Genomic DNA, 27,618 nt, shown 5'->3' with positions numbered 1-27,618 from the left:
AAATCAGTGTGTGTGTGTATGTGTGTGTGTGTGTGTGTGTGTGTGTGTGTGTGTGTGTGTGTGTGTGTGTGTGTGTGTGTGTGTGTGTGTGTGTGTGTGTGTGTGTGTGTGTGTGTGTGTGTACGGCACAAATTAAGGCTGGGAAGATTCTCTAACTGCATATTGTAAAAACTCAGGCACATGAGATGAATGGGTTTCTTTCAGAAACAGACAGTGTTCATTAAAACTCGTGCTAAAAGACAAATAAAGCTGAAGCTGACTGTGTAAAAACAAAAAAGCAACAGTATATTTACACTGACTTAACAGAAAACAAAGCCCAAACACAAAAAGGGACTTACAAGAACATCAATACTTATCCCTCTAAAAGTAAACTACAGCGAGTATATGACTTAGCACAAAGGCTGAAAGTAACGGCAAAATTGTTTTGTTTGTGCTGCTTTAATAATTCCAGAACTCTCTTTTATGCAGGCTGCGTCTTCTCTGTTTATCATCTGAAGAATTAGAAACAATTCATCAGACTTTTTACAGTTATTTACAGTTATCCGGGCTTAATAACAGGTAGTGTCAATAGCCACCTGCAGCATCCCTGAAGGTCTGTCCATTTTGTTAAACTTACAGGAAACTCTTATGCATTATTAATTATTAGACTGTAGGCGTTTTGCTCATTTATAAAACAGACAAACACCAGCAGCTAAAACCAGCCTAATGCACATGCATTGTCACAGACCCATGACAAACCAGCTCATTTTTATCAGCTATGTACCTGGATCTCCTTCCAAAAGAACTTGTTTCTGTCATAGAAGCCTGAAAAGTCTTGGAACTGTCGCAGGAGCTCTATGGGCGGCTGAGAGCCATAACTGTCCAGCTTGGGCATATTTAGGTCATCTACAAAGACCACCACCTTCTTGTTACTGGGGGCACCTACAGGGAGCAAGGGGGATGAGGGTGAAGAGACAGGAAGAAGAGGGTCAACGGATGGATGTGTGATTGGATGATATGGAAGGAAGTGGGAAAAGTGAAGGACAACAACAAACTGTGGTCTTACACATACTCTCATTTGCTGTAACATCAATCCGTAATTGCAGCATATGGATGAATGTATTGAAATGCAACTATATGAACCATATATGGTTTGGGGGTGCGAGCAACAAAAATCTTTGAAAGCGTGCTGTAATATGACTTGCCTCTCACGTGAAAGATACATGAAATGATGCATAATAAACATGCACTGCTGCAACAAATAAGCCTGAAGTGTCACTGCTGTCAACCACATTATGCAGGTGATATAAAGATGTCATACCCAGGAGGTTTTTCCTCTTTTTTTCCAGCTTGGACTCAATGATCTCTTGTGTGCAGGCAGACGAGGTCTGAGCGGAGAAGCTGATGTAGACGGGAAGGTATCCTGCCTCCTCCTGGATACTGTTGAGAAGGTCCCGAGCCACCACAGACTGCAAGGACGAAGACACATTCAAAACTGTTGTTACAGATTACATATAATTTCACAATAAAAAAGGCATCACAGCACAAGAGTCTCTTATGAGTTGAAAATGATGAATATTTTATACATATAATTTTATCTAAATAGTTGCAGTTAGTACATAATTTTGTGATTTTGGCATATACAACATTTTTTTTGTAGTTTAAGGGTGTTGAGATACAGAAGTTCACATAAGAGCAATCATTTACACATTCGAAATCAAAGTATTTTCAGGAGTGATCCATCTTTTCCGGAGCTTTTTCTTGCTTTATCTTCTAACCAAATGTTGTATTGTTTCCACTTATGACTATTCTTGTTGTTCCTTGTTTACTATTAATTGTTTGTGGCTGAATACAAAACTCCCCTCTACTGACCATCATCCAAGCGACCAGTAGTGTCTTCAAAAGGACTACGGTGAGCAAATATCAACGAGCACTGCAGCTAAATTATCCTGTGAAATCATATGCATCCATGAGTCATCAAATACTATACTGTTGTAGCGGTCCAGGAAAACCTACCTTCCCCACCCCAGTGTCTCCAGCGAAGAGCACAGGACGCCCAACAGAGAGCAGCTTCTCCATCAAGTATCCATAGCGAACCGTGTCTGTGGTGGGAACCAGCATCTCAAAAAATGGCTGCTCTTTGTTGTACCTAAATGAAGGGATTATCTTCTCCCATGACTCCAATTGCTTGCGGTCAAAGTTCATGTACATGCTCCACACGGTGCCAAGCTTTGGGAGCTACACAGAACACATGAATGCAGATAAATTAAAACAAACATTTTTGATAGTGCCTGTCAACATTAGACTGTACTCAGTTTAAAGAAATCTAGGATTAAGGAAACAAATGTTCCTCTGTTATTAAGTGTTTTGTGTGGATTGTCAAAACTTGGATTTGAGTGCACTGGCTTTAATTTTAACAGTAAACACCCAAAAAAGATGAACACACCCACACAGATTTTCTGATGTCATAAACAACAAACACTGGGTTCTTTTGCACAGATGGATGAACAGATGTGGAAATACAGTACGTGGGATGCTCCATATCATACTCTGCCACCATGAACCTCTCATCCGCTTGCTCCACCTTCAGAAAAGTGAGCCATTTTCATACCCTGCTGTGTTCTGCCTCAGTTTGTAGGAAATTATCTCAGTCATCTGCTGCTACTGCCAGCAATGTCAAACCCCTCAAATAGTTAGCTTTCCATTTTGTGTTAAGTTGAAAAAACCATGATATTTGATGTTTTCTGCACCTCATTCTTCACAAACAAAAATTATTTCCCCCATTCAGTAACCCATTATTCACATTTCTCTATTGTTGGCAAGGTAGAATAAAGACATACAATGAACAATGGCAGAAATGTATTCTTTTGTAATCTATTGTTTCTTAATGTCTTCATCACCTGACTGACTGATATAAAAGAGTAGAAAACCCTTTTTCAGAGAAGATGTGCTCCAGCTAGATACATCCACTGTCTAAATTACTTTGGTGTAATATATGATATGAGCTAACCTTCAGGCCTTTTCACATGCTAATACCAGCCGTCATGTTAGAAAATGGAACAAACTGTGCCGAGTGGCAGAGAATAGTTAAACGGCGACAACTGGAAACGTGAGGCACATTGAGACATTCTGTCTTCATGCAGGAGTAAGGAAAGTATGTGGTGATTGCTGATGTTCTTATATGTAGCAAAAACCCTGTCATGTGGTACATCTGTTCCTGTATGTTTCTGTGGGTATGTGTGCATGTGCAAATACCTTAGCCAGGCTGTTGTCTTCAAACTGCTCCCTCACAAATGAGTCAAAAGTATCCCAGTGAGAACTGGGCAGGTTTCCACCAACTGCCCATATGTAACAAAACACAAAGGTCTGGCATAATACGCTGTTGAGGACCTTGGAATCCTGACATTTACATGAATACAAGAGAAGAGGAGAAACAAACAAAGTCCATAAGTAATAGTGCAGATCTGTGTATCCTTAAATTATAACCTACAGTTTGGTAATATTAATAGTTACTAATATTTTTATACATATTTTAACAGGATCTTATTTCTAATGCTATTTTGACCTTGGTATAAACAATGGTAATAGTATGGTAATTATCACATACTACTGCTGTTATACCATGTAATTACCAAAAACAAATCTAGGTAATAGTTGGTAATGAAACATGAAAATGATCATTTGAATTCAGAATTGATTATAAAGTTGAAACTAATCCTCTTTTATGTCCCATGCACATTTCATTGTTATACCCAAGCTATTACATGGATTATGGTAAAATGACATGGTATTACGATGCATGATGTTGTCCCTATTAGAAAATTATAACAACACCAGTACCATTACTGTGCTGTAATGGACATTTTTCCTTTCTCATCACACCTTACCCATAACACTTGCTCTAATTGACAAGCCATGATGTGCACTAACAGGGGGTCATTAACGGAAACAGACTTGTGACAGTAACACTTTGATTTTACCATGTTGAGGTTTGGTCCTCCTTGGCCCAGCAACAGTGCCTCCAACAGGAAGCACAGTGTAGTGACTTTACTGATTTCCACCTGGCGAATCACTTGGGCACAATGCTTCAGCACAAACTGGAGACCCTTCTCAACATACTGCTCAAACAGCTCCAGCAAGTATGTGCACACTGGGTCTGGGAGCTGAAGCAGACAGTGAAGGAAACAAAAGAGATGATGATGCCTCAAAAATCATAACAGGTACACACACTGATGACTTGAACAACTCTACTCTACAACTCTACTGGACAAAGAAAATATTTAATATGGGCCTGAATAGGCAAGGAAAAACTGACTCCCTGAACTAAGCAGAAATCAAAGCATAGTGAATTGAAAAATCTTATCAATTAACTCTAAATATTACACTGAGGTGTATAGTCAAAGCTATCCCCAATGAAGCACAACACATACTTGAAGTATGGAGTAATGCATATATTAAATTACTCAAATGTGTGAGGTTATGTGGAGAGAAAATATCAGAAAGCAGACAACACACAAGAAATAAATCGCTTAAATATTACCAGGTATTTGTAATGTCAACAAAAAGCGTAACCTGAGCCAATTACATATCGAGACAGAGAGCAATACACAACAAGAGAAAGACAATTAAAAGTTGACAGCAGGGATGACCCTCTCTCGCTGAAACTAAAAAGCTCCTGGCTAATTTTGCGAGCCATAAAGTTTGATGTGATGTGCTGCCATTTAAGTTTATGCTGATATTGAAGTTCGTGTAATGTCGGAAAAGGGACATTACCGTATAAACCAACGCACCAGAGTTAGCCAGAGTTTAACAGAAAAGAGAACCGAGTCCCATCAAGACCATTGATGGGGACAGATGAACCTTTATTGGTCAGTGAAATAGAGTAAATTACATTTATGTGTGTTTGATGCCTGTAAGTTGAACTGTGATTAAGAATGCAGTAGAACATTGCTCAGGGAGAAAACTGGATACAACTAATCCATATACACTCACCGGCCACTTTATTAGGTACACCAGTTCAACTGCTTGTTAATGGGAATATCTAACAAGCCAATCACATATCAGCAACTCAGTGCACTCAGACGTGTAGATATGGTGTAGATGAGTTGCTGCTAGAGTTCATCATCATAATGGAGAAGAAAGGTGATTTTGGTGACTTTGAAAATGGCATGGTTGCTTGTGCCAAAAGGAATAGACAATTTCATTTATTCAGGGCTGCAATAGCAGTTCAAAACAAAGGTATGCACCAGGTGCCACTCCTGATGCTTCAGTGGTCAGTGAGTGTATGCAGCAATATGCTTTGACATATGACCTGTGGGACCACACATACAATATAACTGTTTTAGCACTAAAGGTTTAGCGCTACTGACCCCCTCTGTTACAATGACCATGCTTGTGCACCATTTTGTATGAGGTTCTGTACAAAAAAACTATAGAAACAATATAATTTTGTATAACAGTAAGAAAAACCTTTTCTCCAAGACCACTGATCCATGTCTGGACATAGGGCATCCATTTGAGCTCATCAGGATCAATGTATACCATCCCACAGCGACTGACTGTGGCTGGAGACGCTACGGCTAAGTCTTGCACCTAAAAACCGAAAAAAAAAAAAAAAAACCTTGACATAATCAATAATACTTGGACATATGAGGTGCATTAAAGGAGTTGTAGAACTCTAATTTACTGGCATACCCAAGCATATGAAGCAGTGAAAATGTTACTTTCTGTACAACACGATGTGTTCAGTACTAACCTCAAACACCATATGTATGGATGAAGTCAGTTTGATTCTCTCACTGTTGGCTAAACAGAGCATCTTGTTGTCATCCAGCACAGTGTTCATGTTCTCAATCCACAGGGCATCAACCGGCCCATCGCAGATCACCCACTTGTGGTCGTCAGTGGTGTCACTGACTGCCTCACGGACGCTCAGTGCCATTAGTCCGTCACGCCACTCCAGTGTCAAAGGGTTAACCTTTGGAGTTAATGGAAATATATGTAGCAAAACTAGTGAAGAATTTGTGATATCATCTACTCTCATATCTGTAGTACCTCTCCGTAGAGCTCTCCCATTGTGACAGATTTAGGGTTGAGGACATAGGTCCTGACAGGCTGATAGAAAGAGTTGTTTGCCTTGTGTCCCGTGCGATGGAGGGTCTCCAGAGTCTCTGCCAGGATGGTGTAGACAGTGGTTTTACCGCCACCTGTAGGCCCTACTAACATCACACCGTGACGCACTAACATCGTCTCATAGAGCTGGATCACCTGATCACATAAAGACATAGAATGAAGGGGAAAAATAAAAGATGTGTCACAGCTGATCCAATGATTCAGATTGTCCAAACATTGCTTGGCTTTATTAATAAAACAAACCATAGAAAATATTTCTGTTCACATCTAATGCGTGTGTGGTGGTGGTATCGAGGCATTAATCATACAGATCCCAAAAGTGGACCAAATGCAACTATAACGTCAAGACTGAATAGAAATAGAGACCAAGTAAGAAAATCAACCAACACTTTCAATAATAAGGTTGGCAATATTTAATTATTTCTGTGCCCCGTTGCTCGCAGAATACAGCAAATGATTGTTTACATTTGTAAATGGAAAATTGTACAGCCTTTTTGAACAATGTTGCTGCTGTGAATGTATGAAAAAAGTATATGGTTATCAGTAAATATCCAACTATTTCTAAAACCTGATTAAGCCGTTATATTTTGCCGCAAACAACATATGATTTATTATTATATGCATTCAAAATGTTTTACAAATGCAAGATATATTCACTAATTAATAAATCAAGAATATCAATTACGTTTCCCACTAGCATTGTACCTTTTTGATCATGCTATCCAGTGGCTGGAGATTCCGCTTAAGCAGAGACTCCAAGATGGTGGAGTGTAGTACGCCATAGTCATGCTCAGGGATGCACACACCAGGGAACAGGTCTGACAGGATACCACTGCAGGGGTACACAAAATACACAACAGTTTAGACATATAACAACACAAAGAACAAGACACAATGTAATATTATATTTCAGTATATGTACACGAGGAAGATATATTTCCTCTTAAAAATGTTCGAAGGCCTCACCCAAACAGCACAGCATCATCAATGAGGAACTTCGGCAGGTTGGAATCTCTCAGCGCTCTGATAAGAACCACATCTTCACTGAGATGGGGATTATCTCTCTTTAGAGACCTAACAATAAACACACAATGGTACACTACAAATTGCATGGATGTCAAGCCCATATGTTAGTCATGATAATTTACATATAATTACGATGCAATATAAAAATAAAAAACCTGGCAGTGTGTTATTTTCCCTTCCTCTGGACGTGCGCTTATTTATTTATATATTCAGCAGGAGATGCATCAGTTTTCAATTTACATGTTGTTCAGCATTGTATTTCCGATAATTGCCTTAAAATATCAAGGATAATTAGAAAATCCAGAGGCAATTTAAAAAGAAAATGGACTTAACTTGGGAGGTCACAACACAGCCAGCTCTTCAAAGGTAGTTATTGCATCTCAATTAAGTAAATATGGTAACATCTATGTAATAATGGGTAAAGCAATTAGTGGAAAGACCTATTACAAACATCGGTGTAATACAGATAAAAAGCAGCCAACATGATCTGAATATTCAATACTGCAACAGGCACTTATGGCAGGAGGTAATGAATGTGTGCTTTGCCTGGAAGGAACAGACTCAGATGAGTAATATCTAAGCAAAAATAGACATTGAATCTCAAGACAATTACAACACTTAGCTGAGCTAAGCTGAGGCCAAAGGATGACTTTCACTACATGCGGTCCACAGCACCTATTTAAATCAATTCATGCACCCACGCATACGAGGAACCACTGTGTTTGTGCTGTCTCCAATTTTGTCTCCTTCATTTTGTTCTTCAAACGACACAGTGAAATGAGTGCCTAAATGAAGCACAGCTATTTTCTTTTATCCATCTTAATTACAACAATAAAGTATTAGAGCATTTCCAAAGTCAGATACTTTTACCAACTGTTCTCTGACTCATCGCTTATTCATGTATGTATTCACTTATATTGACTTGTGCATGTATTCAAAATGTTTCTTGTATATATGAGAGTTCAACACTAAACATGACCATCTGCTCACTGATCTAGAATCAAATATGACAGATGAGAAGTGAGAACTTAATTCTGAGGGATGTTGAAAAGGAGAAGGTTCAGGATATCAAGTATCATTGCTTGTTCATCTTCCAGTTGCAGCTCGACTGCAGAAACATTTGTTTTTTTTGGGGGGGGCTGTCCATATTAATGGAGGTCAACGCAGAAGAATAGCTGCACAAACCTCTGTGTGTGTTTGTGTGTGTGGTACTGACCCAGCCATAACCAGGACAGACTTGACTGCCCTCATGCCAAAGTCATAGTGGTCCTGCTGAGACAGCTGTTCGGAGCACAGCTTGTACATCTGGGTCATTTTCCTCGCTAGGGTCTTACTCGATTCAAATCCCTCTGAGTACAAAATCACCTGGAATGACAGATGCCAGGGAATCAAAGATGTCTTATAGAGAGAAGATACAGCAAGTAATATATAGTGTATGTATAGAAGAGTCCGTTACCTCAGCAATAAGTGCATAGTTTGGCACCATCATGGCTATGGGTCTAAAGAGAGCCTTCAGGTTGTCAGGTAGCTCTGTTCTTCCAGCGTAACCTGGGTTCATGGTGATGAATGCTGCACATGTCATCACAAGCTTGATCTCATGGCCCTCAAATCGAAACCTTGACAGCTGCATGACACACAGAGCGGCTTTCCAGTTAATGTGTAGCATCTTTAATATCTTCAAAATCGAGTAAAATGGGTGAGACAGTGGCGTATATGTCACCTGGGGTTCTCTACTCTGCCACCTACCATATGGAAAATATAGTAGCATATGGGCTTGTAGCAAATCACATGCTGTAGGTGAAAGCTTATTTGTTTTTAATGAAAAATAACAGAGGATAAATAAAGTTAAAGATTGTGTTTTTCCCTCTGAAGCTACAAACTGGACTAACTCTCGAGATCTATAAGGCAAAATGTTTGCATCAATGTTATGCATGTGTCTTGTGAACAATGCCTAGTAAGCGTTTGAGTGTGTGTTAATGCAGGGATACCTTAGCAGCTTTTGCATTCCGTATGGTAATGAGCTGCTGGGCGATCACAGACAACACTTCAATGTCGATTCGGTTGAATTCATCAAAACAACACCAGGCTCCTGACTGAGCAAGTCCACTGAAGAAGCGACCCATCATCTGGAATACAGAAATGCAAGTGATTAGAAATCACACTCAGGCCACTGATAAAGGCCTGACTAAGGCGTGCAGGTCAGTATGTGTTTGTGTGTGTGTGTGCTCAGCTCCTCCAGAGGGCACGCTCAAAGCATCTACAAGCAGAAAGTTGCTGAACTGTACGTGATTTGAAACCTAATTTTCACTTGGCAACTTTTTCTTAATCATTCAAATTTGGCAAAGTGGTTAGTAACACTCTTCCCTGTGATGTACCGGAAGACACATGGACTTTAATAACTCATAGACCATGATGCTAAATGTTGCAAAGACAGTTCAACATGGCCAAAGCATTAATACATAAACCTAGAGAAGACTATGCTGCAGGCCTGATTAAATCAAAGCCCTGTCGAGCTCTTCACGTCTTATATCAATTACTAACTACAGCAGACATAGAGAGAATGGCTTTCCAGCTGGCTCGTCAGTATGTGCTTTCAGCTGTGTTGACGCCGATCTCATTGCACTGCAAGACACAGCACTGTTTAACATTAAATAGAAATTCACACTGCAACTCAATGTCACGGTCACAATCCAATCCCAATTTCTTATAAAATGCGTAGTATGCTTTCACATAGAATTTATGATTCATAATTCTGAATAAAATACAGTGTATTTTTGTGTTTGTCGGGTGAAAATAATGATAAATCAAAAGGGAATGACGAGCACAAACAGAGACAACAACTCAATCCTTGTTTGATTTACATAAATTTCACCGTTCAGTAAAATATTGGTGAAATTAAATAAAGACATATTTCAGGCAACTATGAGCCAAATATGACACCTGTAAAACAGTAACATTTGAAACATACAATTGACTTAAACTCTTCAAACAATGGAACAAGCTTTGAGAAAAAATACTCCAGGAACATCAATGAAAACGATCAAGTCTGGATCTTGATTGAGGTTCTGTTTAACACTATTAAGGGTCAGTGAAGCGTTTCAGTGATACCGCTGACACAGGACAGATGTTTCTGTTGCAATAGTGCCATCTAAAGGTGTAATGTATTAGGTGCAGTCAGAGTGAAACAGCCTTTCATAGCAATTTCAAACAGGGCAAACAAGTACAGCTGCAGAAAGTGTTCTTTAAACAAAATAAATAAAATCTAAAATTCTAGAGCAGTGAGAATGTATGTCAACATGTGTGCATTCTTCAATTATTTCCTGCCCGTTTGTGTATTGTATTCACTATGTTTTGTTAACCCTTTATCATCTTAGTTTTTCCTGTTTTAAGATGTAATTTATAAATATTTTATATGTAATGTTTTCCAGAGCAACCTTAAAAAAGAGAGCTTGCTCTCAATGGTCATTCGCTGTCTTACATAAAGGATGATGAGCGGTATTGAGAATGAAAGAATGCTGAACATGAATGATGGCTGGTGAGGTGATGGAACCAATATAGAGTTTTAAAATGATCAATTAGAACACCTTATAGTCCAGCCCATCAGAGCAGTTGAAGACCACACACTGTATGGCCAGTGCCTTGGCCAAGTCTTTAGTTGTCTCTGTTTTGCCTGTCCCTGCTGGCCCAGCTGGTGCACCTCCTAAGTCCAGCTGAAGAGCCCCCATCAGGCACAGGTAGCAACGGTCCTGAGCATTAGAGAAGAGGAAAAAAATACACAAGAGAGGGATGGAATCAGATGAGACAATTCAAACAGAAACAAAACATTACATTATTAAATTAAATAACCAATAAACACACGGTATTCTGTGTCTCATAGGACATTTCTGTGGGTTTATGTGCAATCTCAATGAACAAGCATATTGTTATTGATGCCATTTTCAAAGCTTGCATTTATATTGCGATTATATTCTTTGTTACTGTAAGTGGTGTGATGACCAGCCGTGGACAAGCTCCGAGGTATTCATAGCCATAAATGTAAGTGGACAGAGCCATGTTGGCAACGCAGTTGTCCATATCCAAGTCCCAGTAGTATCGTAGCTGTCTCTGCCATTCAAAGTTGGACCTGGTGTCAACCTACAAAAGAAAGTGATTTAGTCAATTGTTACAAATCCCCAGTAAGCTCCTGGAAAATACAAAACCATGCCAAGAACACAAGCTACATGATGGTGATTGTGCATTTGCATCAGTGCACTATTGTACCTTCTGCTTGACGAGATCGGTGACAATGTCTCTCGCATGGACATCGATGGTGATGAGGGCAGTGACAATATTGCGGTGTAAAGTAGGAAGCTGTCCTCGTACCAATGCTGCCAGGGAATTAAGTCGCTGGAATACACACAAAACACACAACCATTGTTTAGTTAAAAGACTAAATTAATGTTCAAATTAGCTGGTAATAAGGCAAATAAAGTGTACATTTATTTATTCACGCTAATTAAAAAAAATAAAGCATTTTAGTCAAAAGCGAGGATTACAACAATGTTGGTGAGTTCGAATTCCTGTAGGGCAGCAAAACTGTCATGGTCTCCCTCGAGGCAACCATCTATGTCCCTGCACCACATCATCTGTGAGATGGTCAGCACCACCTGTTGGACACACACAAATGCCTCCATTAATACACAATACGACAACAATAAAACAGCTTGTAAGTTTATGAAAGTGAACAGACAAATAATTGCCATACAGCCTGTATGGTTGTAATGTTAGGAAAATAGTATATTATTTAATTATGTAAATTCATCATTGTTGATTTGTTTATCTGATTGCATTGTAATGTTTTATTTCCTTCTTTGTAAAGCTTTTTAATATTCAGTTTACATGTATATATGCAATGTATCTCTAAAACTTTCTACACTATATAAGTATCAGTAAAGAACATACATACATCCTACAATGAAAGTATAATTTATTAGCCAAAAACGAAAATGACAGTGTTTGTTTGTGTGTTTACCTGAGACGGATGTCCAGCCACCACCCATTCCTCCCTGGACTTGGTCTGGTAGTCTGCGATGGCGGCCTTGCTGAGGCGTCGCAGTGAGGAGAACATGGCCTCCTCCACCTTGCAAAGCCAGTCTTCCACATTGCCTTGTGCCTTTAGACCTTTCGTTAGAGCCACCTACACTCAATCACAAACAAAGATTAAGATTAATAACATGACGTGATATGACGTTTTATTTTTTTTGTGAATTGCTACTAATTATTATTCATATTCAACCTTTTTTCTTCTAAGATTAATAATAATAACCTCTTGTGGTCTGAACTGACTGTGCTCATGTCCGACACAGTTGTTGTAGAAATCTAGACATCAAACACACATTTACCACAGTGATTGCAGTGGTCCTAATTACTAAGTGAGACACCACTGGGTATTTGTGGTGAAAAACAGGACAAGCAGAATCAGCAGCTTACAGTTTTGTGTCATTATGTCAAACCAAATATTAACAAAAAAAAAAAAATCAATCGAAAAAACAGACGAGTGGAAAAACTATTACGGTTAGTACATTGATAAGAAAGATAGTGTGACATATAATGTTTTTCCTTCCTTCTCACTCTCTCTTACATTCCTGGCAAGAACTGAAACTGGAGAACAGCAGAGGCAGTAAACCACAATCAGACAGCGTGACGAACAAAAGTGTAAAGGTTACTAAAAACCTGACCTTCTCTCCCTCAGGAGAGATCATATACAGGATATCTTTGCTGTATATGTTCTCCTGTTCTCCGGCACTGCGTGCTGGTCCTGTAGCACCAGCAGGCTCTTTAGGCAGCAAAGCAAACTCCAGCTGGGTAATAGCATCAAAACACTTCCTGAGGTGTGGCTGCACAGCCTGAGGGTTTCTTGTCTGGGCCAAGATCTTTAGCAGCTCATCATTAGATAAGAAGTAGAACCTGCAGGGGACAGATACAGGATGATTATCAAAGCAGTCTCAGTGTTCATCACTCAGTGCTCACTGGGAGAAGATGTTTAGATTAACAGCTGGTAATCTGTCAAGGGGATATTATGTTATAATACTTTTACACTAAATCTCAAATGAGAAAGCAAGAAAAACATTTAATTAAAATGAAATCTGCTTTTCTAGTAGTAGTATCCAGTATTAGAGTGTACTGCTGCGTGGGTCCACGTGAGGTGGTGAGGCCATGTCCCTCTTGACACACTCCATCCAGGTTTGCCTAATTATGTGACAAACAAAGCATGTGTGTACCTGGGGAAGATGACTCTCTTGGATTCAAGGTAGGCTTCCAGGCACTTCTGGATCTCATCCAGAAGAACATTGTTGTGCTGAAAAGTCTCCAACAGATCTGCATAAGACAGAACATCATGAATGTATGTTGCCATCGACATCCAGTTAACATGTCTTTTTTGAGCTATTTCATCTCAAAATACCACCGACCAGGCTGAGTGGCAGCATTAAGGGCATTGGGCCTCTTCTTGACCCTTGCCATGATCTCCTTCCAGGATTTGTCCACCTTAAGAAACATCTTCGACTCTGCAGGCAGCTGCCTCTTGATGTCTGCAGCTAAGAAAATACTTTCCAGGTACAGCCAGCTCCTTTGGCATATGAGCCACTCATCCTGTCAAGGACGGGTGAGAAGGGGCAGCGGGAAACAAGAGACGATGTAAGTCAAGAGAAAATAAAAAGAAGCTGAGGAAATTAATGATGCAATAAAACTGCAGTCTAAAATATAGCACCTTCCTTTACATTCAGTTAAATATAAGACTCAATAAACATTAACTTTAATTACTTTTGTAGCCACTAGGGTGAGCTACAGTGTTGCACATGATGCAGTTTGAGAACAATCACTTGCAGCCAAATGAAAGATTATTTTAATGCAATGTTATCCACAGCACAATCAGTGACATGGTCTCTAGTAAAAGCTTTCACCAGTGTTTGGTTGAAGAGAGTCAGCTGTCTCAGCAAATTGTCCACTCTAGGCTTGATGGGCGCCGCGTAGCGAGAAGATGCCACTGTGCCCACATTAATGAGGCTGTCATCCAGGAGAACCTGCACAGAAAACAAATGTGGAAACACACAAATATGCATTAGTTGGTGTAAAGTAAGCCCTATAAGTGTGTTATATGTGTGGGAGCGGGAGTGTTAGTTACATGATGTTAATACCTGGATATCATCTGTGCCTCCCAAAATGAACACGTCTTTGTTGTCACCGTGAGACAGAGCAGTGAACTCTGTGGTTCTCCAAACGTCCTCCACCTGCATGAAGGGCCAGTAGATGATGGAGATTAAATAACCCAGGTTTGCCCCACTGCATGCTACAAGTATCGCACCACGTTTCTCTTACACAAGTGTCAGAAAATGAACGGGAAAGGTCTAGACGCGTCCATGTGTTTTCAGGTTTACTTCCCATTACACACATTTAACTGGTCACATTGGTTTGTGTATAGTTGCAAGAGAAATGTGGGTTGTGCATTTGCAGAATATATTTATTATAATAAATTGCTATCTTAAATGCAGAGTTTGAAATAAAGTGGTGAATACGGGAGAAGAAAGACTAAGAAAACTTTATGAACAAAAGAAACAGGTTTGTGTATGGTCACAATGCCTGATATTTCTCAGCAGGGGGAGCCATATTCACACGATGTGTGTTACTGAAAACTAAAACATTTTACAAACAAAAAGATGAATCCGACACACAAACAAACACAGACATGATAGGACTATAGGACTCCATCTCTGGAACTAGACGTTTGAGTAGATCAAATTTACTTAATGTACCTTATAAGATGCTTATCTAGTATTCATATGAAAACCATTCATCTGGAAAAGATCTGTTGCATAAAGATCTGTCAAACCCCACCATATCCACACTACAAATAGTTCAGAATCCAGCTACCAGACTTCTTATCAGTTGAAAAAAGACAACATATCACTCCCATTACAAAACAGCTGCACTGGTTAATACAGAATTCTTGACCCTATGATCACACATCTATCTTTTCCTACATTGATGTTTTTAAATCAAATGATTACCTCTTCAATCTTGCTTTTAATATTGTGTGGTTGTATGCCACAGTTTAAAACATGTTATTTGTACTTTATTTATTTTGTGCCTTATTTTAACTTGTTTGACCCTTTGTTTTTGTAAAGCACTTTGGCTCGATTACTGTAGAACATAATTTCCCATCTTTCCCATTTTATATATTTTAATGTCCCTTTTTTTTAAAAGTTTTAGACCGTAAAGCAATGTGCATTTTAAAAATTGTTTTCTTGAATTCATGACAAGACAAAATGATTTTATGTTAGTATTGTCACTTCAATAAAAAAACAAATATAATTCCAATAAGAGTTAATGAAGTACGAATAAGTATTGTGTAAATATATCAACCACCAATGTAGGAAACACAATAGATCCTAAAACTTTGTCAACATGTCGTTTCTCAAAAAGTTGAGGAATCATTTTCAGTTCTTTGATTCATCTTCTAATCTAGTCTTTCTTTGTGAGGTGTATTTGCGTACAAGACAGATGCATCCATGGTGCATAGACCGTCTTTCAACTTGTTTTGAAAGTCTTTTGAGTCTTTGAGGTACAAGGACAATGCACACGCTAAGTCTTTAATGCGAAAGTCAACACACAAAGCAAGAGTGGTTCTGTGAGAAATCCATTTCAAGATACGATCAGTCAAGCTTGGAGGACGTAACAAGTCTTTATTGATTTTTGGAAGAGTATATATGACAGTCTGTATCAGGTTCACTTCCAAAGGGTTGAATGAGGAGATTTCATTTGTTGAGCCCAATTTGAGTTGTTCTTTATGTTTTGTTTTTTAAACAGTTTTTGGTTTCAGTAACCTCTATTATGTGAATGCCACACTCCAGGCACAGATCTGCTTTACCATCAGGAGCGCTATAAATAGCTACACCTATAAAGTTTATAGATTGTTAAATTAAATATCTGTGTGCGGATACCATGAAGAAAACGTCATGTAGTACTCAACACCTCAAAACCTCTCACTGCGTGTAAATGTCAACTAAAGGAATATGCGTATAGTCTTTTGCGACCCAGGTAGACTTGCATTAATACATACCTCATTAAATGTTAATCATTATTCTTTACAGCACTATCTACTATAATTAAACCCAATTGAGTCACAGCAGCAGCTGCTCCATCTGCCATGCAGAATTATTTGAGTTATTTTTACTGGTTTACAACAGTTTGGAACATATTAATAATTGCAAAAATAATTTGAGCCCATCAATTATGGTATTTTGTTAATTAGGTGGTAACATTAATAACAAGCTTTAAGATGATCATTAAAACAGTATAATGGTAAAAAAAAATACAGTTCAGTAATTTTCAGTAATTAACCTTTTTGGTTGATGAAGAAAAAAAACATATTTTGTTTTGGTTTATATTGGCATATTTCAGACATTAGCTGTTTATCCCTGCCTCCAGTTTTTGTTATGGGGGGGGGGGGGCTAAGCTAGGCTAAGTTAAGCTTAACATCTCTTGACTGCAGTTATATTTTTTCTGACAAATATGAGAGTTAATATCACCCATCTCATCTCACTCATGGCATGAAATCAAATCAAATGATTTCCCAGTAACAAATCATAAATTCACCTATCTTTGGAAGGCTGTCGGTGGCGTCATATAAATTTGGCCGTGTTTTGCAACCTCCCACCCAGCCCATAAAAAAAAAGGCTGAAGTGGAGAGATAAAATCGATTATAATTGTCTATTGTTCATGCCTGCTGCCATGGCATTTATCAAACATGTCTCACACCATGGGCACCCAACGTCACCACATTAGACACGTACCATAAAACCAACTGGTTTGAGAGAAATGTTATTTCCTTGGAGCACCATCACACTAATTTGGGTGGGTAAATTTAGACTATAGTTTGTTATACAAAAAAATAGGTATCAGATACTGCGTTATAAAATATATCAATCTATGTATTTACATGTGTTTGTAAGTGTCTAAATACATTATTTCCACACATTCTATTTATTATTCAATACTATTTATAGTCATAGAATTTAAAGGGTCATATCTCTTTCTAAGCACTTATTTCTTGTCATGTTCCAAATATTGTGTTGTCGTATTCCTTTTTTTTTCTATTACTACATGTTATTTTAATTCTGAAGGAGCAAATTTTCTGCCAACACTCAACATTCCTGACATGTGTGGGTACATAATAGAAAGCATAATCCTCATGATTGCAGACAGCTCATAGAGTTGTCTTTAGCTGCAATATACATATGCACATATATAATATATTATGTGCACACACTCAGATATTGGTAGTACACTCACCTTTGCAACAATGATCTCCACGGACGCTTCTCCTGAAGCCTGTCCCGACACCTGAAAGTCAAGAACTGTGTTAGTCTCCATTACCCACTAAGCAGAACTAGCCTGAATTTGTGCTAAAATGTGAATTTCTTTTTTGAACCCGACTCTAAGGTCCAAATACCCATATGGATTAGTTAAGCTCAACATTCCTGGATCCCTGGTTGGATTTAGTAAAGGCAGATGTATTGTGACATAATTTGTATGCTACCTCTTGTATCTCCTTGCCGTAGGAGAATATGTTGATTTCCTCCAAAAGACCAACCGTGAGGTCTGTGACATTCAAAGAGGTCCCAACAATTGACTCCATGGTCTTCCAGTGTTCCGGCTTCATACATGGGTTACGCAGATCAGTGATCACAGGCAGCTGAAGGAGAAAATAAGGCTGCTTGTTTATAAAGCACTCGTTTACTAGAATTTTACTCAATACTCATGTATCTGTGGTTCATGAATGAATTAAGCATTGATAAAGTTCGACTGAGAAATGAGTCTGCGTCATTTATCATGTTGCATGCATGTCTGCTTATGACAAAACAAACTTGATAAAGAAATTTGGAAATTTACCAGGAATTACACACCCCTTTTCAACCATAATTACAACAGACCTACCACATCATTTGTAAGTGCTTGCAGTCTTCTTTTATATCCTACCCACCCTGTGCTTCATGACTTCCACTTTGTCCTTCAGACTTGGCAGTACATTGTTTCGTGGCAAGTCCTTCTCCAGCTGGTTGACGTATTTGCTGTACTTGGCCACCTGTGAGTTCAGCTGCTCCAAGTCCAGTTGTTCAAGTGTGCTCTTGGGAGGAGAGAATGTGTAAGGACTAAGTCGAGATATAAAATGGTCATGATATCTCATCAGAGATTGAGAAAATGCTAGAAACACAGGCTTAACTAGTAACAATGATGAAGCCAGTTAATTCATACAGGCAGGAAAGTATGTTTATGTTTTGGTCTGTTGCACCACCCACTGCCTTCCACCCTAAAAAACAACTAGTAACACTTCAACACAAGGGATGGCAGTAGATCAAGCATCCCACTAGCTGCTAAGCATCATAAATACTGAACAATACCAAACCTAAAAATCCCTCGATACCCCTCTCAAAAATGTCTCAACCAGACAAGAAAAACAAGGCTCTGCAGAGATGAGTTAAAATAACTCATCTCTGCAAAAATAAACAAAAAATAAACAACTGGAAGTGAAGAGGTAGTTGACAACTGACATAACTGTCGCCTTGTCCCTTCTCATGTGATAATTCTTGGGTGCTGCTGCTCTCAATCAGACACTTTCACTCTCAAGTGCTGCCTCTTGCTGTCACACTAAAATTAACTACACTGGTCCAATGTTTATAAAACATATGCTAGGGCAGTTGTGTATGTGTTTGTGAGTGAACACAATTTAAAGCTAGGCATTAATTGCACCTCACCTGCTGCCACCCACTTTGGAGAGAGTCCCATTCCTCAAGAGAGTCCCAGAGCAGCTGCTTCAGCCGTATCTCTGCAGTTAACTCCTCCAGGGTGTCAAATTTGGTCACCTCCATCTGTATGTAAAGAAGGACAACTAGTTTGTGTTGGGTTAATGGCCTAAACATCTTGTTTTTACAGACAGTACTTAAGGAATTACAGCACCTTGAATTTCTTCTGGTAGGAAGTGTAGGTGGAAGCCTGGGCCTGCATCTCGTCAACAGAAATCTGTATTTCTCCAAGCAGCACACGAACTTGGGAGGAGTCTGCATCGATGTCTAAGATTTGAGGATCCTGCACATGCAAAATGTACAAGACAAATAAGCAATAGTAATAGCATAATTGTAAAACATGGCAGAGTCCTATACCTGGTAGCTGTATGGTAACAGAAGTTTCCCATGTACCTGTATCTTCTGTTTGCTTTTCATGACCTCACGGTTTAGATTCATTATGTCTTTTTGCAGGGTATTGGAAAACTTGTCCATGCAGGTTTCCCTCTCTGCTACTGCCTCATCAATGATGCTGTGGAGTGAATTAATGGAAGACCGCAAGGTGGCAAAAACAACCAGATCTTCAGGTGGAGTGGGAATTGAATATGTTTTAATCAGACTGTACATCTGAGACACCACCTCTTGATCCTCCTCTAGCACTGTAATCTGGTAAGAACAAGTAAGAGCAAAGGGAAGAGTCAAATGGAAAGAAATAGAGAACAGGGAGTGGGGAAACAGAAAGAAGGGAAAGGATGAGGATTTTCTTGGTTTGCAAATAGTATGTGTTACCCTGTCCTGTATCTCATCAAGGAATGTGAGTGAGCTGGCAAACTCAGTGGTAGTAGTGGGGTGTAATTCTAGTTTAAACTGGGCGTCACAAGCCTCAGCAATGACGGCATCAAGTCTCCACTTTGCCAGCTTGGTGAGCATCTCGTTGATGACCTGGAAGAAAGAGTCAGGGCAAACCAATTATTCATTTGAAAATATGAAATGAAGTGTCAAGAGGATAGTTTGTACTTCTGAAAATTACATCTTCCAATTGATCATTGGAACACTCAACCTTGCTTTTTTTTTTTGGTAAGTAAGGATTAACGGACCACTGTGACCTTCATAGATCAGAAAGGATGTATTTTTATATTGGACCTTAAACTAACACAAAAAGGCCTTACTGCTGCCTTGCTTGATTGAATTGTTAGTGGTACACCACTGTACATTTCAATAGAATTTGGTGACATATCTGTTTGTATTGTGCAGTATCAGGCTACGTTTACACTCGCTGGATATTTTTTAAAACGTATATTTTCTTCCCTCCGTTTTCCAAAATAACTCTGTGCACACATCATCGTTTTCAAAAAAGTTTCCGTTTAAATTAACCCGCATAAATATGCTGTCGAGAGCCATCATAACTACGCCAAGCCTGTGGGCGGCAGTGTAGGAAGAAGGAGAAAGCCATACAAGCCAATCAGAATCCTCATCGACAACAACAACAACGACTGACCTCTCACCCTCGATGGCGTAACTATACAAGTGACAGAGTGACAGAAGCGATGATCGCAACATCCTAAAATTGTCACGCCACTCCTCCAGGACAATAACCTCATTGTCAAAGTTCTCCCACCAGACAGCAGTCCACCCAGGTCGGACCCAAAACTGGCGATGCCAACAGTGATGCGGTCTGGCTAACCTCCGAGCCCTAATACGTCTTTGCTGCTCTACGTAATATAGGAGCTGTATTTGCAAATGCAAACATGTAAAAATGATCATAAACAAATGTGAAAAGGTCGTATTTTTGGAGCGTAGATTGCCTAAAATTCAGTTTTTCTCCGTTTACATGCAAACGTGAAAACAGAGTTTTCCAGGGGAAAGTCTCAGTTTTTAAAAATACCTGTGCTAGTGTAAATGTAGCCTCAATGTGCCAATATGATTGTCCTCACCTCCAGACAGCGCACAGGGGAAGACACAAGCTTGTCTTTCAGTTTTGTTTGGTCCACCAGCAGTAAACCCAGATGTTTCTTCTGTTGAATGGCTAAGGCGTCTTTATGCTCAGTGTGGTACAATTCCAGTGCTTTTTCAAAGTAGGACAAACCTGTGAAATGAAGACAGCCGTCATCAGTTTAAAATAACCATACACTTTACCTTGATTGCTCTATCCACTAACTGCAACATATAATTGTGTCTTTCGTATTGTATGCTGTAATGAATTGGCCGGTGGTAATATATCCTGCCTGTCAAATCTGGAATGGAAATATATTCACCAGATAAGTTCATACCCCTGACCTGCTAATTTACACATCATGTGCCATCATTTTCTATCACACTCACAGCTGTACTTATACAACTGTGAATCAGTGAATTTAAAGCAAAGATAATACGAAATAAGAACCAAAAAGTTATTCTTATACCAAATCTGTGTTACCATTGAAGCCATAAATGCACATGAAAAAAACTACACCTATACATTCATTTTAATCATGCACAACTGAGCCAGATGTAGTTTAAAACATGTGAACTGTATTGCTGTTGCGACCCCTAAAGGGAGTAGCTGAAAGAAGATGAAGAAGAAGAAGTGTTTCGTCAACAGTGTTGTTAGTAATATGGTTTGATGCTATGACTGGTGCTTGTGAATGCAAACCACGCAATCTGTTCTCACATCTCAGATGTCAGAGCTTCCCACAAGTGTTGAATTAGCCAACAAGGAAATTATTTAGTGCCCTGAAATGCATCCCAATTTTCTGAAATAAAGAAAATCATTTCTAATGCTGGTTTTCCTAGAACCAAAAAGTTCCTTGTACAGGTACACATGGTAAAAAGGAATATTTCATACTGGAAAAAAAACGACAACATAAAATAAGGACAAACAGCACTATTCTTAACTGTACTGCTCTTTGTGTTGTGAGTGGGAGATGTGTTCAAAAATATGTCTATGTCGATGTCCTGTACATCACCCTGATCCTGTTGTTGCATAGCATCCACATCCAGATTCTCGTTCTCTCTATAGAACAGTCTAAAGCGCTCAAACATGTCTGCGTACACTTTTGCTGCCTCAAAGGCAACCTGCACTGATTCCTAAGAGAGAGAAAAAACAAATCAGGACCAAACATTCACAATATGGTATACGGGCAAAGTACAATTTCCAGAGATAGATAGAACAAGGTAAAGTAAAAGCTGACCTTGATTTTTTGAGCAATGTTTTGAAGGTGGCCATCAGTCTCCATAATGAATTCCAAATTGGGGCCCTTTTCATATTTATTTTCCAGTGTCTTATGGTAAACAAACATACATAGAATGAGACACATATGCTCGATCATAGACCAATTACACCATAACATAATGGTATTTATGCCACAATATTCCTTGAAATATATCATTTTCATGCTACCTCAAACTCTCCAGGCTGTATCAGTGAATCAAAAACTGGATTAGTTGTAAGAGTGTTAACCGACATCACAGTCTTCTCAAACTGCTCAATGGTTTCATCAATGGTCTCCTGTAAAGTATAAAAAAAACAGTTCACTGTAATTGGAAGTTAAATGGGAAGAGCAGTATCAGTAACTCATCAGTAATTAACAATTCATTACAATTTGGGAAACAAACCTTAAAGTTCTCCTCAGAGGGATTGAAAGTCAAAGCATGTGTGTCCAGCAACAGCTCACAGATGAACATAGGTTGAACTTGGGGGGTTTCTGGCTCACCAGACTAATAACGACAAATCAATGAAAAAACTAACTGAGTTTGTGTCTGTGTCTGCTGGAAACGATGGTACAGGCAAATACACTGATTAAAAGTGTGTGAAAAACTAAAACATCAACCTACCTTTGTATCAATCTCCTCATCTGCAGAGTCGGTAACGCGCTCAGAATGCTCACTCCAGCTTTGAATGACTGCATGGCTTGGTGTTTCATGTAGCTGCTCCTGAAGCACAGCCAAAAGTTTGGCAGCCTCATTCACCACCAGCGTGTGCAAGGTGTTGACGACCAAATAGTCAACAAGGCGGATAAAGCTGTGTAGGTGAGAGACAGCGGGGTCAGAGTGGGTTTATGCGGTAGATGTGTCGGATGTAGGACGTTCAGACTTGTCATTGCAGATGATGCGACTCGTGACAATGAAGGTGCCTCTCCTCTATTCAAATGCCCAAAGTAGGATTCAATCAATTCATTATTAAGGCCCAAGCAACAACTGGTGAGGAGGCACTCTTGTTTTTCTGGATATTGTTGTTGTTGAGGAAATCCAATTCCCCATGCATACAAATAAACCAAACTTCCCACATGGGCTGAGTCCCATGCCAAACATCCTTAGCTGCAAACGAGCTACAGGTTTACAACTTGCAGCAAAATATAGACCCAAATGTGAAGAAACTTTGGCATATTTTGCTGTTGTAGAAGTTATTTAACCTATCACCTCCTACATGTTTTGCTCATTTGACACCAACCTCACAGCAGGCCATCTTCAGCACACTAATGTGGGGGCCCAGTGGTTGCTGCTATTATTTAAACCTGATTTCAAGCAATAACATGTAAAAAAAATTATAATAATAATAATAAAATAGAGGCAAACAAATAGAGAAAGACAGTTAAAGGATAATCAAATTAAATTACTGACCAGACAAGGCGACTGGAGAGAATTGTCTCGTTGATTTGCATAATCAGTGTCTTGTCCTTTTGATCAGCTGTGTCACACAGAGAGCAGTGTCATCAGAACCATTTCGCAATACAGTTGATCTGTTTATATACCCACTATAATCTGTTTATATACCTCCTATACATACGTACATGGGTTGTTATACTTGGACTGAGGTTCCAGCATGAAGTTGCGGCAGGCACAAATTGTCACCTCCTTTACCAGATCTTCAAACTTTTTCAAGTCACTCAATCTCTGACAGTAATAAATAAATATGGTGGATTAGCTTCTTAAAAATGCACCTACCACATGTGTTAGTTTACATTACAAACATCTGTTTCTATTCATGTTTTACTGCACCTCCTGCAGTTGTTTGGATTGGGCTTCCTGGAACTCCCGAAGTGTGTAAGTGTGTTTTTTCTCCATGTTACACAAGCCTGTGTCACTGATTTGGCAACACATTTTCCTGATATCGATCAGTGCAGGACTCAGAAACTGTATAAGAGTTGCACATGTTCATGAAAACAGCATATCCATAACGTGTAGGTTGCACATTGTACTAATTACATTGTATGGTAATGCATAGTCAAGATTATTATGACAATTTGAAGAGAAAATATAGACATTCATACACAGTCACTTACATTACTGACAGTGAACAAGCGTTTTCGGAGGGACTCCCTGGCCAAATGAGTCTTCTTGGCACGAACTTTGGTGCGCCAGATATAGAAAGGCTTCCACTTTTTGAAGTGGGAAAAAAAAGGAATGCGGATAATCTTACAGTGGTGGTTGTACTCCTCTTCCCAGCGATCCAAGGTTACAAAGTCATACTCATCTTCCCGTACTGATACCACACCCTCCTGGCTGATCATCAAAAAGTCATCTTTGCTGTACTCATACATTTTGAAAGTGGAATCATCCAGCTGTTCACCACTTATAATGGAAAAGGGCCGTTTGGGTAGACTGGGGTTTGACAACACTTTCTGGGAATGAAAGACACAAAGAAAGATCTTTAGTTTTTATCTGAATGTTGCTCATTCTCGGTTACTCATCAGTACTTTTGTCTACAAATTGCATTAAGAGATAAAGATAATTATGAGAACTTCAGTACAAATAATACATTTAATTTGCGCAAAGCACTTTGCTGGTAACAAGGTAACAAAGTGTTTTAATAAATACATGGGAATGAAATGACAAAATCAATGAAATGACAAAATCAAACAAGAAGATAGGTCGGAAACCTGACCATCATGCCCTAAAGATGTTCAGATGTTATACAGGTGTGTACAAATTAGTAGCATGAAATGGTGAGAATGCAGAGTGCAAAAAAAGGACTCACCTCTCCCTTTCTGTCAGGGAACTACTGTGGCCCTCACTGACCGCACTTTGATAACTCTCTCCACTTTTCTAATTTCACCACCCTGCCTGCTGCATCCCCTCCCCTTTTCACTTGTTTATGCATTGTGTTTATGTTGGTGGTGTCATTCTTTCCCCTTTGCATAATAAGCTTTTATTAATTCATTGTCTACCGCTTTATCCTCCACATGAGGGTTGTGAGGAGCTGGAGCAAATCTCAACTCATGCAGGGCTACTAATGATTAGTATATTCAATCTCTGCCAATTAATCCTCCTAAATGTTACACAATGGACCTTTAAAAAGTCATGTTTTTTTTTGTCTCATAACAGTATGTCACTGACCTTTGTAGTGGCTGGTAGAGGAGGCAGGTGGACAGGTGACCGTGTGCGTGTCCTTTGTTGCCGCTCTGTTCGCCGAGGTGAAGGAGAAGTGTACCAGCCTGGAAAATACATCCGCTCCCGTGCTTTTAAGAGATTTAAACTAGGGTCTTTTCTTTTTACCGGCCTCTTCAGCACAGTCTACAATAAGGAAAAGAAAATTAGATCTATGAAATATCCATATCTGTTTTTTATACATATTTTAGAAGGAAAGGCACAGGTATTATTGATAACATTAAGTCCATGTCAACTGGGACAGTGTGACATGTCTTGCTGTAACCTGTCAAACTGGCACATTTCATATTATTGTCCCATTTTTATCTTAGTTTATTGAGTCATGGACATACCTGTGGGTCTTTAACATGAACGGGAGGTCTTGGTAAGATGGAGGAGCTCTGAAGTTCCGGGAGCTTGTTGAGCTGCTCTGGGTCTGTGTGTTAAATGAATTTCAGTTTGGACAGAACTAGTAGTGCATTTTCAATAATATTAATAATGAAACAAGTCCTGTATTAAGTAGACCTACCTGTAAACTCATCAGTCCTGCTTTGTCCAAGGGGAGAGGGCAATGGGGACCTCGGAGATGCAGAGGCCATGGCGTGAGGAGGGTAATTATACTAAAAAGTGGTGACATCCGCTTGGTTTAAGGTCACTTTTTTGCAAAGACCAAGACACAAAAACAAAAGACAAGCTTATTTGTCTCGATGAGACAGATTATGTAAGAATAACACAGTCCAATTTAAATTCTTGAATTCTGCTTACATTTTCTGCAGCTCAACAAAATCTTCAATCATAGTTTTAAACAACACAGACCAGAGGATCAAGTATTGATTCATAAATATTACATTTATCATTATCTCAGGCACAAAATAACACTTGAATTATTATTATTATTGTTGCATTTCTGGGATACAGAACAAATTGCCTGACATAATAACCCATCCACATACAAGTAATTTGCAAAGCAACTTAGTGAAATTATTCATCACAATTTTTTACGGCTTTTGAAACTTAATTACAAAACTGAAAATGCACTTCACAAAAAAAAAAAAAAGAAAACATAAAACATTGTGTTTCTGTTGCATATTACACATTTGCCACCCGTTTCAAAGTAAAAGCATTCGAGGTTTTGTGTGCAACCCATTCCTCCGCTGGCATGTGCAGGTGGATGAACGGTTGACACTGAAGTCCTGGTATTTAGTTGAGTCTACAATTAAGTAGAAGTATTAAAAAAATAAAACAAAATAAAATAAATCCAGACTATAAATCGCACCAGCTAAAAAAAATGTATAATGAAGAAGGAAAAAAACACAAGTCGCACTGGACTATAAGTCGCATTTTTGGGGGGAAATTTATTTTATAAAAAAATTAATCCGTGCTCTGATAGAGAGGCGGTTGCGTTGCATGAAGACGTAACGGCACTTTAACGAGCCTCTTCCGGCAGCACGTTGTTCAAGCACCCATTTATGAACTTCTTCCGTTTAGCCCACGATTAGCTTTTTTTGTTTTGTTCATTGCAGTTTAGAGTATCCTCCGCTTTTCGCCAGTCCCTCGCAAGTTTCTCGCTCACTCCAAACTTTCTTTCTTTCTGCTGCTCGATTACCGTATTCGGCTGCATGTTTCACTACTTACAGTTTGTTATCTGCAGAATATGATTTTCTTTTTGGCGGCATTTGTGTTCAGTCTTTCTCAGTTGTCTAGAAGTTGATTTCAGTGGTGCATGAGTAATAGGAGTAGCAGATACTGGCACACAAGCCTAGAGCGCCCTCTCGCGGATGTCAGTGTGAAAATAACGAACATGTGACATTATATATTTTAATATACAAGTCGCAAGACCAGCGAAACCATGGAAAAAGTACGATTTATAGTTCGAAAATACGGGAATTCATGGCAAACCAAGAGGCGCGCGAGACGCAGCTCGGATCAGTGACGTCACTGCACACGCATCCCGTTTTGTGTTAATATTTTTTCGAGTTGCCATTACTTTACCATGTTTTAACGTGTTATACATTCATGCTCTGGCGGCATTATAATTGAGTACAAAATGTATACAAAAATGCCTACCGTATTCAGCTCCAAAGTTTTCTGTTTGTGTTTTAATTTGCAGTGGAATATCTTCATAGAACGGTCTGGTTGTTGGTCAAGAGATCAATGTTTACGGTCTCCTAGCAACTGCCTTCTCTCCCGGCATGCACCACAACCAAACAAAAGCACGTTACTGCTGGTGTTAAAGAGCCCACCATGTATATCAGCCAGCACATAATACAGACAAAAACGCAATAGCCACAAAAATAAAAGTGCTAACTGGTTTTAG

The 27,618-nt window shown here is 39.1% G+C and overlaps 1 protein-coding gene across 1 annotated transcript in view; it reads right to left on the bottom strand.

The window, feature by feature from the left end:
• dnah6 (dynein, axonemal, heavy chain 6) overlaps nucleotides 1-25,900 on the bottom strand; it is a gene marked incomplete at both ends in the record, with an annotated part of 52,522 nt that extends 26,622 nt beyond the window's left edge. Inside the window, 43 exons of the mRNA XM_083909310.1 lie at nucleotides 764-921; nucleotides 1,301-1,448; nucleotides 1,996-2,217; nucleotides 3,235-3,378; nucleotides 3,960-4,142; nucleotides 5,449-5,571; nucleotides 5,735-5,956; nucleotides 6,034-6,246; nucleotides 6,817-6,943; nucleotides 7,078-7,185; nucleotides 8,354-8,502; nucleotides 8,594-8,761; nucleotides 9,126-9,263; nucleotides 10,722-10,883; nucleotides 11,116-11,271; nucleotides 11,398-11,523; nucleotides 11,673-11,783; nucleotides 12,149-12,313; nucleotides 12,855-13,083; nucleotides 13,398-13,494; nucleotides 13,587-13,767; nucleotides 14,079-14,198; nucleotides 14,313-14,405; nucleotides 17,467-17,517; nucleotides 17,714-17,869; nucleotides 18,158-18,301; nucleotides 18,930-19,043; nucleotides 19,132-19,260; nucleotides 19,371-19,622; nucleotides 19,746-19,898; nucleotides 20,891-21,042; nucleotides 21,902-22,022; nucleotides 22,127-22,216; nucleotides 22,336-22,443; nucleotides 22,551-22,652; nucleotides 22,770-22,956; nucleotides 23,556-23,622; nucleotides 23,726-23,828; nucleotides 23,934-24,068; nucleotides 24,218-24,556; nucleotides 25,263-25,448; nucleotides 25,655-25,737; nucleotides 25,831-25,900. Of these exons, the coding sequence (XP_083765436.1) occupies nucleotides 764-921; nucleotides 1,301-1,448; nucleotides 1,996-2,217; nucleotides 3,235-3,378; nucleotides 3,960-4,142; nucleotides 5,449-5,571; nucleotides 5,735-5,956; nucleotides 6,034-6,246; nucleotides 6,817-6,943; nucleotides 7,078-7,185; nucleotides 8,354-8,502; nucleotides 8,594-8,761; nucleotides 9,126-9,263; nucleotides 10,722-10,883; nucleotides 11,116-11,271; nucleotides 11,398-11,523; nucleotides 11,673-11,783; nucleotides 12,149-12,313; nucleotides 12,855-13,083; nucleotides 13,398-13,494; nucleotides 13,587-13,767; nucleotides 14,079-14,198; nucleotides 14,313-14,405; nucleotides 17,467-17,517; nucleotides 17,714-17,869; nucleotides 18,158-18,301; nucleotides 18,930-19,043; nucleotides 19,132-19,260; nucleotides 19,371-19,622; nucleotides 19,746-19,898; nucleotides 20,891-21,042; nucleotides 21,902-22,022; nucleotides 22,127-22,216; nucleotides 22,336-22,443; nucleotides 22,551-22,652; nucleotides 22,770-22,956; nucleotides 23,556-23,622; nucleotides 23,726-23,828; nucleotides 23,934-24,068; nucleotides 24,218-24,556; nucleotides 25,263-25,448; nucleotides 25,655-25,737; nucleotides 25,831-25,900 (6,285 nt within the window). The remainder of the gene's footprint in view (nucleotides 1-763; nucleotides 922-1,300; nucleotides 1,449-1,995; nucleotides 2,218-3,234; nucleotides 3,379-3,959; nucleotides 4,143-5,448; nucleotides 5,572-5,734; nucleotides 5,957-6,033; nucleotides 6,247-6,816; nucleotides 6,944-7,077; nucleotides 7,186-8,353; nucleotides 8,503-8,593; nucleotides 8,762-9,125; nucleotides 9,264-10,721; nucleotides 10,884-11,115; nucleotides 11,272-11,397; nucleotides 11,524-11,672; nucleotides 11,784-12,148; nucleotides 12,314-12,854; nucleotides 13,084-13,397; nucleotides 13,495-13,586; nucleotides 13,768-14,078; nucleotides 14,199-14,312; nucleotides 14,406-17,466; nucleotides 17,518-17,713; nucleotides 17,870-18,157; nucleotides 18,302-18,929; nucleotides 19,044-19,131; nucleotides 19,261-19,370; nucleotides 19,623-19,745; nucleotides 19,899-20,890; nucleotides 21,043-21,901; nucleotides 22,023-22,126; nucleotides 22,217-22,335; nucleotides 22,444-22,550; nucleotides 22,653-22,769; nucleotides 22,957-23,555; nucleotides 23,623-23,725; nucleotides 23,829-23,933; nucleotides 24,069-24,217; nucleotides 24,557-25,262; nucleotides 25,449-25,654; nucleotides 25,738-25,830) is intronic.
• Nucleotides 25,901-27,618: the final 1,718 nt, after the last annotated feature.

Source organism: Microchirus variegatus, assembly GCF_963457635.1.
Source record: "Microchirus variegatus genome assembly, chromosome: 23".
In the NCBI taxonomy this organism is placed as follows: domain Eukaryota; kingdom Metazoa; phylum Chordata; class Actinopteri; order Pleuronectiformes; family Soleidae; genus Microchirus; species Microchirus variegatus.
The sequence above is the reverse complement of the archived record's forward strand: the minus strand, read 5'-3'. Positions and strand labels throughout refer to the sequence as shown.